The sequence below is a fragment of the Microcebus murinus genome, chromosome 4 (assembly GCF_040939455.1).
Source record: "Microcebus murinus isolate Inina chromosome 4, M.murinus_Inina_mat1.0, whole genome shotgun sequence".
Lineage (NCBI taxonomy): Eukaryota > Metazoa > Chordata > Mammalia > Primates > Cheirogaleidae > Microcebus > Microcebus murinus.
Window position 1 is genome coordinate 13158678 of NC_134107.1, and position 12295 is coordinate 13170972.

At 38.5% G+C, this 12295-nt stretch overlaps 1 protein-coding gene across 2 annotated transcripts in view; it reads left to right on the plus strand.

The window, feature by feature from the left end:
• SLC22A24 (solute carrier family 22 member 24) overlaps nt 1-6560 on the plus strand; it is a 51205-nt gene extending 44645 nt beyond the window's left edge. Inside the window, exons 7-10 of one of the 2 annotated variants that reach the window (XM_012778176.3) lie at nt 1898-2112; nt 3579-3687; nt 4156-4359; nt 5294-6560. In XM_012778176.3, the coding sequence (XP_012633630.2) occupies nt 1898-2112; nt 3579-3687; nt 4156-4359; nt 5294-5354 (589 nt within the window). In that variant the 3' untranslated portion in view covers nt 5355-6560. The remainder of the gene's footprint in view (nt 1-1897; nt 2113-3578; nt 3688-4155; nt 4360-5293) is intronic. The other variant, XM_012778178.3, reaches the window with a different exon arrangement.
• The last annotated feature ends 5735 nt before the right edge of the window (nt 6561-12295 follow it).

Here is a 12295-nt window from a genome sequence, read left to right on the forward strand (position 1 = left end):
ATTCATGTTGAATAAGGAGAACACATAGGGTCTGATCACAAAAGAAGAAAATGATGATCCTTACCTCATCCCTTCTCACCCTTCTCTTAATCCTGCACTGTGGCTCTTTCCCTATCCTCGGATGAAACCTCTGACAAGCCACATAACATATATTGTCCTTCTCCGGAATAAAAACCTCCCATCTCTGCACTCGGAAGAATAGCCTCATTTTAGTAATGAATATATTTCAGCCAAGTACAAAAATTAAACCTCAGATCTGCATTCAGAGTTGGAGCTTCTCTGTTTCTCTAGTTCAAGCTGAACTTGGAAGCCTTGGGGTTGATGAGATATTCTTGACTGTTTCTCTATCTAATCAGGCTGTGCTTCCTCTCAACGCCTCTAGCCTGCGGGCCAGGTTTATCGATTCTACATACTTAGCGCTGGGAAAAGAAGAAGAGCTAACGGGAAGGAGAGAGCTGAGCATTGGTAAATGGAAGCTCGACATGGTACCTGTCAAATCAGACTCCTTTCCCCGGGTGCTTTTATGTAAATCCTCTGGAGGCCTCACTGGAACTCTTTGGCATCTCACTGCATTTCTTGTGATGTGAGATATGCATTTCTTCTGGCTTCTGCATAAATTTTCTCTCTACACTCTGCGAATTAGGTTGTATATTGCCCTAATGTTGGTCACTTGTCCCACCCCAACGCTATTTTCCCCTTCCCTCTTAATCTATTTAATAATCTGTCCCTAAACAAGAATCAGATTAAGAAAGTGACTCCTAGTGGCTCACGCCTGTAATCCTAGCACTCTGGGAGGCCGAGGCGGGCGGATTGCTCAAGGTTGGGAGTTCGAAACCATCCTGAATGAGACCCCGTCTCTACTAAAAATAGAAAGAAATTAATTGACCAACTAAAAATATATATACAAAAATTTAGCCAGGCATGGTGGTGCATGCCTGTAGTCCCAGCTACTCGGGAGGCTGAGGCAGGAGGATTGCTTGAGCCCAGGAGTTTGAGGTTGCTGTGAGCTAGGCTGACGCCGCGGCACTCACTCTAGCCTGGACAACAAAGTGAGACTCTGTCTCAAAAAAAAAAAAAAAAAAAAAAAAAAAAAAAAGAAAGTGACTCCTATTCTGGATATTTCATATAAATAAAACTCTAAAATATGAAAAAAAGAAAATGATTCCAGATCACCTATCTCTTCCAGAACTGATGTGGATCTATGAGCATATCCATGCATCCTTGAGTATATCTCTGAAAGTATACTTAGCTGCCAGGTTCTTTATTTCAATTCTGATACCTGAGGGAAACAGCTCATTGCTTTCTGCTCTTACATACAGTGCTTAGAAATGTCAGGCCACAACTATACTCAGATCCTGAAAACACAAGGCAAATTCCGTATAATGTCTTGCGGCCCCACTCACTAGGATTAAGGTGAAGAAGGTCTCAAAACAGGAGGAGAGAAGAGAGACTCACACAATGCTGAACTTCTGCAAACAATTTCCCTGATTCCCACCATCTAACCCTATGTTCCATCCTTTATACCCTTCAGTGCAGTGACAAACTCAGATTTCATATTACTTTTTCTATATCGCTGGGTGTATAAACTTTCACTGGATATGTGTGTATTTGTAACCTCTTTCTTGGAGACTCAGTGAAAATGATGGCAATGGAGAGCCCATTTTAACATCATGTTTCACAATAATCTCATGTTAATTTAGATCATTGCCTTAAAAAGAAATATTCTCTGAAACAGAATGAACCTATTTCTTCAGCACTGACCAAAGGCCACCTGGGCCACTATTATCACCAATTGATAATAATTTTGAACATAGCACTTACCCATCAAAATCTTAGGAAATGGTTCTTAGGCTTTAAATTTGATTAAACATGTCTTTACTACTTTTATTCACTTCAGATTGGCAGTCACTTTACCTCTTTATGGCCTGATATTCAACTTGCAGTACTTGGGGAGGAATATCTACCTGTTCCAGGTTCTCTTTGGAGCTATCACAGCCACAGCCAGATTTGTTGCCCTTTTGGTAATGAATTATATGGGTCGTCGAATAAGCCAAGTGTTGTTCCTGTTACCAGTAGGACTGTTCATTCTGGTCAACACCTTTTTGGACCAAGGTGAGAAAGACAGGAGTTTGCAGAAAGAGTGTGGTTTCCCCCATTCCTCAGGAATTACACTGGTCTTACTTGCCTGATAGCAAAAGAATGGCAATGTCACTGAAAGCCAAAAGGTTCCCTGAAGTTAATATGATGGTATGGAACTGATTCTGACAAGTCATGGCAGGACGTGGGCTCTTACTGAACCAAGGTCACCAATGGGTGGTTCAGACACAGGATTTTCTTCATTGCATCCAAAATGAATCTGGACTTTGGCTCCAATTACACCTAACAATTTCTTTGCAAGAATAACTGACCACATACCTTTTGGCTACTTACAGTTTTAACAACAACCATGGAGGGGCAGAGTGAGAACATGGTGATCTCATCTCTTCTGTCCTGGAGATTTTCCGACTTTTAAGGCCTCCCCAAATTGTCTACTCCCTCATCCCTATTTTTTCACTTTTGAGTTTGGTATTAAATCACCATAAATGCAACACTTTTGTAGGAGAGGCTTCTTGACTTCCATGAAATAAAAACCCCTTGTCCTGAAGCAGAAAAGAAGTGTACAGTAGAAACAAGAGTCTCATCTTAATATGTCTCTTAATCTGTTTTGTAATCTGTCCCTAAACAAGAATCAGATTAAGAAACTGACTTAGCCTCTCCTAGAATCCATTTGGGAAATCAACAGAATGACCTTATGCGGTGATAACGGGAACTTCAGTGGTCTCCATGATCCACGGGTCTCCCAGAGCTGGAATGTATTTGGCAGGATCCCAGACTGATGGTTTCCACTCCTCCTTCTTATGCAATGTGGCTGCCTTGCAGGAGAGCCCTCTTCATATTTTAGTCCTATGTTGATTACTTTTATTGAATTTCTAAAGTGTCTCTTTGAATTTTCAGTCTCAGTGTTTCCCAATATGGCATTATTTGATTCCAGCTGGGAGAACAAATGTTAGGTTTATAATCCTGAATTATTATTCTAGAACTTCTGTCTCTTCACCCTGTCCACTCCCAAATCAACCCACTCTTCCTGCTACTATATGGTGTAATACCTGTCCCATATCATAGTTTGTTCCCACACTCTTAGTTGTAATCTACTCAAGATGTGCCTGATAAACTTTCCAGTTGTTATCCATATTTAGTTCTGTGCCCTACAGCAAGTGCAGAGAAAGTATTACACAGAATGAATAATGCAAGTATTTCCTGACTCCCTACTTCCAACTTTACTGGTGGCAATACTCAGAGATGTAGGGAGAGTTGAACCCACTGATATTGGTCCTATTATTTAATGTTTAAGCCCTAAAATTCTGCTGTCTACAGTGCTTAGTTTATACACCATTCACTAATCTCTGGTATGCTACTGTTTTTCTTCCACATATTTCACACTTGCAAAGCCCTGCAACAGAATCTTTTTATAAGAATTTAGGGGGTGGCAGATTTTTTCAGCCAAAATTTCCTGACTCTCACCATCTTTCTCTCTCTAGAAATGCAGACCCTGCGTACGATTTTAGCAACTCTGGGAGCAGGGGTCCTTTGCATTGCTACTACCAGCGGTTCTGTCCACTTCTCCGAGCTCATCCCCACCGTACTCAGGTACAAGAGTTAAGGACCATCTGGTTTCAAAACAGGACTTTCTGAGCTCATTAACATTTACTGTGGAGAAAAAACTGAGACTGTTTAGGTGTCAGACGAATGAATTGCAATAGAAATGAAGACAGCAACTGACTGATAGCCAAGAATTCTTAAAGCTAAGTTTATGCTTGGCACAGTGCCAAGTCCTTTAAAGCATCATCTCAATCTTAATGAGCAATCTACTGGATTGTGGCTGTGGGTATCTCTATTTCAATAATGATGAAATGGGGATTTAGAGCAGTTACCAACATAATACTAACAAACAATTGAAACCTATAGAGTTAAATGTCACAATTAAGAGCCTGCTGTTAAAGCCCATGTGTTTAATAACTGTGTTGTATTGTCCCCCATACTGACTAAAGATAACAAATAAAAACTTATATGTACAGATCCATGCAAGATATTTTTGTATTTTATTTGCACCCTTAGGGGCACAGGTGGAGGAATCAATATACTGTTCAGTAGGATTGGGGCAGCACTGGCTCCTCTGTTAATGATCTTCGTGGGGTTTTCTCCCTACCTGCCCTGGATCACCTATGGAGTCTTTCCCATCCTTGCTGGCCTTGTTGTCCTCCTCCTCCCAGAAACCAAGAATCTGCCTCTTCCTAACACTATCCAGGATGTGGAAAATGAGTGAGTAAACCCTCCACCTGGCACCTGAGTGGGGAGTGGTTGTGTGCTACGGCTCTGTGATGACAAAGGTCAACGATCATTTGGAGCCTTCTGTTCTTCACATAGGCTCAGACCTGGCCTATTTCCGTATGTCCCCATGGCCTTTAATTCAGTGGCAGCCTCACCTCCACCCACATAGTGGCAGAGTCCCCTCAAGGCCACCCAGGTCACACAGACCGCCTCACACCAGTAGCTCTAGTGGTGGAAAGGCCTAACTTAGCCCTATTGTGAACAGCACATACCTTCTGCTCTAATAGGAAATACGTGCTCCTGTTCTTCTTGCATAAATCTGCTGGGATACAAATGGCTCATTCCCATCCCCTGATTTTATCACCCATCAGCCCAGTGGGTGCTAGATATATTGTGGGAAGGAAATGAGATTGCCTCCTGGATACATTTCTGATTATTGCTTCAGTCAAGGAAGAATTGTGGGACTAGAGCACAAAGCAATATCTTCTTTGCAAAGATAACAGCATATTAAAGGGAGTGGATCTTGATGGGATACCTGCAAGATTTAGTCAAATTTGCTACCACAGGCAGTAGAAATTGTGAGGAGAGAGTCATTGAGATAAGAAAAAACAATTAAAAATGAGGACAAATAAGGATATAGCCTCAAGAATTTCATTTCATCCTTTGATTTCCCAAAATGTCATTGGTGAAAGGTCTAAAGAGACAATGGTGAGAGCAGCAATGTTCAACGCTGCCGTCGCAGGTATGCCCAGGTATCAGAGCCTTTTCTAGCACAATAGTATGGAAATCCAGGGGATTGTGGGTAACAAAGTTGGTGGATAGAGGTTCAGCTTGTCCTTAGGCAGGCAAGATATATACACTTGTTCCATATCTTCTTTCTATTTTGTTTCTTGATTTTGTTTTTGTTTAAATTTCTATTTGTCAGCAGAAAAGAAACAAGAAAAGTAAAGCAGGAAGATAATTGCATGAAAGTAACACAATTTTAAGGAGTTCCCAAGACTTGATCCAAGGCAAAGAAAAATAAGAGGAAAAAAGTCAAGATTATTCCTATATATCTACAAAACTAGCTGAAAATATAATGGACAGGTGGATGCTATTTACAATGATGGCACTAAATATATAAATTGTCCCAAAATAATTCGTGAGTTTAAATAATTAGTAATTACTTAAATGTAATTACTAATTACATTTAATTACTTAAATGTAATTAAATAGTAATTCCACCAAGTGATAGTTTGATTTTGTAAAGAAGTTGCAGAACTTCCAAATCAATCTAGATATTAATAAAAGCCAAGACAATTTAGGAAAAAGAGCAACACAGTGAGACGATGGGGCCGATTCATATATGGTAAAGCTTATGCTGGACTCTATTATAAAGCTACAATCATGAAAACAGTAATAGCCAATGCAACCTCCAATCATAACAATTCCAGAAACACACACAAGTATGTATAAACACTTACATATCAAATTTTGGGCACCAATTGTCACAGATTGAAAGATTATGTAATTAATAGTACTAATTACCTCTTTGGAAATAAAATCACAAAAATTATGAGAATGGTTTCCTTTTAATGATAAAATTCTATTGTTTTTTTCTTTGCATTCTTTCTGGCTTCATATTTTAAACTAACATGAATCATTTAAAAATATTATAAATATCGAATATTAAAGTACAATTGAAATGGCAAATGATTTCAAAATATACACACATATGTGTACATATTTAATATATATTGAATAGAACTGTACTTCAATACAAAATGGGCATGGACCAGGAAGTAATTTTCAGGGGCAAAAATTTATATAAATAATAAATATATAAAGTAAATGAAAAGAGTTCATTTTAATGGTGATCAAAGAAATATACATAAAAGTGGACTAACAATTTCATTTGCCAAAGCAACAAAGATTTTGAAATGTACTATTTGTTCTCAGAAAGACAGCGAGCCAGTGGCATAGATATTCATACAATGCTGGGGGAAATATAAAATAAAGCATGTTATAAAGCTGTTAAAAAATCAAAAGTTTAAGTTTAATTGTTATGCATTCAGCAAACACTTCTTGAGCTTGTACAACCTACTATACCAGTTTCTGTTATCTACCAATAAAGCTTCCTTTCCAATCCACCTGCCTTTTATTTACGTTGCCTTATTAAACTGGTGAGAAACGCCAGCACAATGTAGGATAGAAGTGGTGAGAATAAAAATGCTTGCCTTATTCTGATCTTTGGTGGGGAATGCATTCAATATTGCAGTATTAACTATGATGGAATCTGTAGGTGTTCTGTAGATTCCCTTTATCAAATTTTCTCAAGAACAGATGTTGTAATTTACCAGATCTATGAGATGATATTGTTTTTAATCTCTTAATCTAAAAAATTATAGTGATGAATTTTCAAGTGTTTAAGCACCCTTTACACAATAATGTCCATTTAGTCATGATGTATTATTATTTTCATTCAGTGTTGGATAGATTTTTGTCGTAGTCTGTTTGGGGTGCCACAATAGACTACCATAGTCTACATGGCTTAAACAACAAACATTTATTTATCACAATTCTGGAAGCCATGAGTTCCAAGATCAATACTCTGGCAGATCTGATGTTTGGTGACGACAATTTTCCAGGTTTACAGACGGTTGTTTTCTCCTTGTATCCTCAATGGATGAGAGAGGGGAGAGAGAGAAAGCAAGTTCTTCTGTCTTTTCTAAAAGGGCACTAATCGCATCTATGAGAGCCAAGCCTTCATGATTGAATTATCTCCCAAAGGCCCCACCACATAATGCCATCCCATCAGGGTTAGGGTTTCAGCAGATGAATTCGGGGAGCACACAAACGTTCAGCCCATAACAATTTTCAAAAATTACATTCACATATTTCTCGTCCATATGCATGAGAGCTATTGGTCTATACTATCCCTTTCTTGCAATATTTTCATCTCATTTTTGTATCAAAGTAATTCTGGCCTCAAAGAATTAGTTTCAAAGTAGTTTCTCCCCTGAAAGAATTTACATAGAATTGAAATTGTTTCTTCTTTAAATGTTTTGCAGAATTCACCAGTGAATCTATCTGGCCCTATAGATTTTTTGTGTTGTTTCATTTTTGTTTGTTGTTTTTGTTTTGTCTTTTTTTAACACTATAATTTTGTATCGTTTTCACTATAAATTTTATTTTTTTAGTAGATATATAAGGCTATTCATCTTTCCTCTTCAGTGATTTTTCTCCTCCATAAGGGCCATATATTCCTGCTAATCCAAAGATTAGCTAGCCATGGTAAAAATTTTTCATAATTTTTTGAGCTCAGAGCCAAGAGCGAAGTGTTGCTGAATGAAAAGAATCATCCTGTATTATCAGACAGAAAATGACTTTGGAAATTAGCTTAAGCTGTGAACTTGGTAATGTTTCTCTATGAGTTCAACCTAAAATTGTGAGGTAAAACATCACTTACAAGGGACTCTTACACTACTCTAAAGTCACCTGAAGACAACTAATGTTTGTTGAACTACAAGTACTATCAGCTGCTTTATACACTTCCGGTGCTAAAAAAAAAATGAAAGCAAGAAGAACAATTTTTCCACACAAATTTACAGTAAATGTATTTTTCAACTTCAAATTATATTACTAGCTAGGCAGCATTTTCACGCCTTGATAAAACAGGAAGGAAACTTCTATATTTAAATATCTATTTAACCTTGCAATTGAGGAGATTCCACTTAACCTATTAATAATATCAAGAGAACACTCTAATAGAACTTTATAATTGTCTTCCAAGCAATGCATATACTCATGAATTAAGATCAGTATTTAGTAGGGCCGACTTATTTGAAAAGACAGTTTCAAAGATTAAATATGTACAATCTCATTGGATATATTAATAAATAAACATTTCTTATTGGTTTTGATGCTAAGTAACACTGATTTTGAACCCCTACTAAGGGAAATCTTATCTCTAAAGAAATCCATTCTTCTCTTTGGTAGATTTGCATTACAAAACTTGTACTCAATTATTATTATTATTATACTTTGAATCTTGTCAAGAAAAAGTTATGGGAATTTATTTTTCCTTTTTTTATACAGGAACCTACATAAAATCTTCAAATTGCTATATGGCCTAAAAAACTAAACTATTTACTGTCTAAAGTTATATTTGCTATACCTTACAGAAAATGTTTGCCAGTCTATAGTCTAGAACCATGATGCTTCAATTTAACCTTTGAATCTCCTACCTCACAGTATCTTATTACCTGTCATATTCATTGTCAGTCACTCCACAGGTGATTGTTATGCAACTAAGAAATCAGAACCTCTGATCTGCAGATTAAAATCTAAATTCTTCTGTTTGATTGTTTTTTAAAATGTTCTATTTTCCACTTATGCTTCCCAATTCGTCTCCAGCTACATCAAGTAAGTGGGAATTGCACAATCATTCCATGGTCCTCTACCCCATATCCATAGTTGTGCACTTATCATCACTACCTGAATTATCTTTTTCCAATGTTTAATCCCACATATACCTTCTTTTACTTACAAAGGTCTTCTTACCATTCAATACCGGGTTGAAACTGTATCTCCACAATTAAGACCTTCCTGCCTTATGCTGTTTACTCAGTAGCATGAAACAGTGTATCATCAGTTCTTCCACCACACATCATGAATCTTCTATATGTAACACTCATGACCGTAACATGTTCTGTGTATCACTTCGTTCCTAGCACTACCAAAGATAAAGTCTCAAAAATGTTAAATAAGTAAAAAATAAAACAAAAACACACTGTTCTATCAGAAGAATGATGAATTCTCCCCTGCCTCCTCTCCTTCCCCCAACTTCCTCAATTTTCAGAAACTTAAAAGCACTCTGAACTCCTGGTTAGATCTCCACTGAGGTAGATCTTCAGTTACTAAAATTAATGTTTCCCATTGAACGTTCTACTATTCTTCAATTTAACTCACGATGTTTTTATTTTTATTATTTTATTTTCTTAATTTTCAATTAATACATAATATTTGTACATATTTTGGGGGCACAATTGATATTTTAACACATGTATCCAATGTGAAATGATCAAATTAAGGTTATGAAAATATCCATTACCATGGGCATGGAGAGCTGTGACTTCTGCATGTCTGATCTTGCATCCATGAGACCCTTGTGCCTAAGGAGCAGTCTGCAGCCTCCTCAGCCTGGAACCGGCCCTCCAGGTACCAACTGCCTCCTGTCTGCCTGGCCCTGATGCTACCCTACAGGTCAGGTTGCCCACCATCTGCACAGATCCCACCCCTGGCTCAGAGACCATGGTCTGAGACTTTGCTTCTGGCTCCACCCCAGTCCCGGCTCGGAGGATCTCACGCCAGGACACAACAAGCTCTGCCCTGAGAGGCTCTGGGTGGTTCCTTTGGCAGGCCCTGAGTGGAGCGTGGAGGGCTCTATGGTCCCTTATCTGCCAGAGTCGATCTCAGCCCGCCTGATTTGGCACTGGTGAGATCCAGAGCCTTCCAGCAGCCTGCTGCTGCTTGTTGGGCCAAGACTTCACCCTACAGCAGCAACTACCTCCTGCCTGCTTGGCCCTGATCCTGCTCTCTAGGTGGGATGGCCGCCATCTGCACGGCACTGCTTTTGGCTCAGAGGCCTGTGAACAGGTTCTGTTTGCAGCTTCTTCCTAGGACCAGCTCAGAGGTTCTCACACCAGAGCCTGAGGCTCCACCTCTGAGCCTCCAAAAATCCTTCCAGGCCAGAGACACCATCACCAAGTCTCCAGCACTGTATCTGGATCCCAAGACCCCACCCCAGAGTCTCTACCACCAAAACAGGGTTGAAAGAGCTGCTTCAAAATCCCTGCCAGGGACCACCCCCAGCTTCAAGCCACCAGCACACTGTGACCTGCTTTGAGCAATTGCCCACAACCCAGGAACCCACAGCAACATGATCCAGCTGTTGCAGTTACCTCAGTGGGGAGACCCTGGGTAGAGCAATCCCCACAACACCAGCCTCTGTGAAGAGCGTCTTATCTAGCAACTAACTTGAACATCCTACAACCATTTGGAGAGTTCCCAGCAAGGAACAGGAGTCCCACAAACCTATTACCCAGAGCTCAGAAAAGAGGTCTCAGATGAAAAGAAACCAGAAAAAAATAAATAAATAAAAACCAAAAACCTGACAACATAAAAAATCAAAAGAGATCAACACCCCCAAGAGATGATAATGGAGCTACATTAGTGAACTCTGACTATAAGGAAATTGCTGAAATGACAGAAATGGAATTCAGAATATGAATGGCAAATAAGATTAATTGAATTGAAGAGAAAGTTGAAAATCAACAAAAAGAAGTCCAAAAACTATCTCAGGAAATTAATTTAAAAAGTCACTAAAGAGTTTGACAAAATTAGGAAGGATATAATAGCACTTAAAGAAATTAGGGAGTCATTCAAGGATTTTCAAAATGCAGCAGAAAGTTTCAACAAGAGATTAAACCAAGAAGAAGAAAGAATCTCGGAGCCTGAAGGCAAGGCTCTCAAACTCACCCAATCATTTAAAGAGGCAGAGAAAAGAATAAGGGCAGAACAATCAGTTAGAGAGATATGGGACTACACAAAGTGAACAAATATACAAATTATAGGTATCCCTGAGAGAGAAGAAGAAAGTACTAAAAGCATGGGAAATCTATTTCAGAGAATTATTGTGGAAAACTTCTCCAGTATTGCCAGAGATCCAGACATCCAAATACAAGATGGTCATCAAACACTGGGAAGATTTGTAGCAAATAAAACATCTCCAAGATACATAGCAGTCAACCTGGCCAAAGTCAAAGTGAAAGAGAAAATTCTACAAGCAGCTAGATGTAAGCAACAACTAACATACGAGGGGAAACTGATCAGGATAACAGCAAACTCCACAATGGAAACCTTATAATCCAGAAGGGAGTGGGCCTCCATCTTCAATCTTCTTAAACAAAACAACTGCCAGCCTAGAATTTTTGCACCATGCAAAACTAAGTTTCACATTTGATGGAGAAATTAAGTCTTTTTCAGACAAGCAAATGCTGAGGGAATTCATCAAGTCCAGACCTGCCCTGCAGGAAGTTCTCAGACCTGCACTATACATAAATTAGCACAACAGATGCCCACCAGTGTAAAAACCACCAAAAGCTAAAGGTCAGTGCCCAGTCACTACAATAGGTTAAAAGGTAAAACAAGCAATAAAGTTCTACTCAACAGGAAGAACAGAAATCCACCCCACTTGTCAATTCTTTCAATAAATGTGAATGTCTTGAACTCCTCACTGAAGAGACATACGCTGGGTGACTGGATAAAAAAATACAAACCAAGTATCTGCTGTCTTCAGGAAATATATCTACTCACAAGGACTCACTCAGACCCAAGGTGAAATGATGGAAAACAATATTCCATGCAAATGGAAACCAAAAGAAAGCTGGCGTAGCAGTTCTAATATCAGAAAACATAGACATCAAAACAACAAAAGTAAAGAAAAACAAAGATGGTCATTATACAATGGTAAACGGAACAATTCAACAAGAAGACATAACAATTATAAATATTTATGTATCCAACACAGGTGCACCCAGATTCATAATCAAATCCTACTTAATCTAAACAAAGTGATAAACTGTAGCATCGTAATAGCCAGGGACTTCAACACTCCTCTGACAGAATGAGACAGATGCTCCAAACAGAAAATAAACAAAGAAATAATGGACTTAAACAGAATTCTAGAACAAATTGGCCTAACACATTTACAGCACATTCTACCAGAAAACCACAGAATATACACTCTTCTCATCAGCTCATGGGACATTCTCTAAGATTGACCACATCCTAGGCCACAAAATATGTCTCAATGAATTCAAAAAAATAGAAATTATAACATGAATCTTCTCAGACTACAGTGGAATTAAATTAATTCCAATAGAAG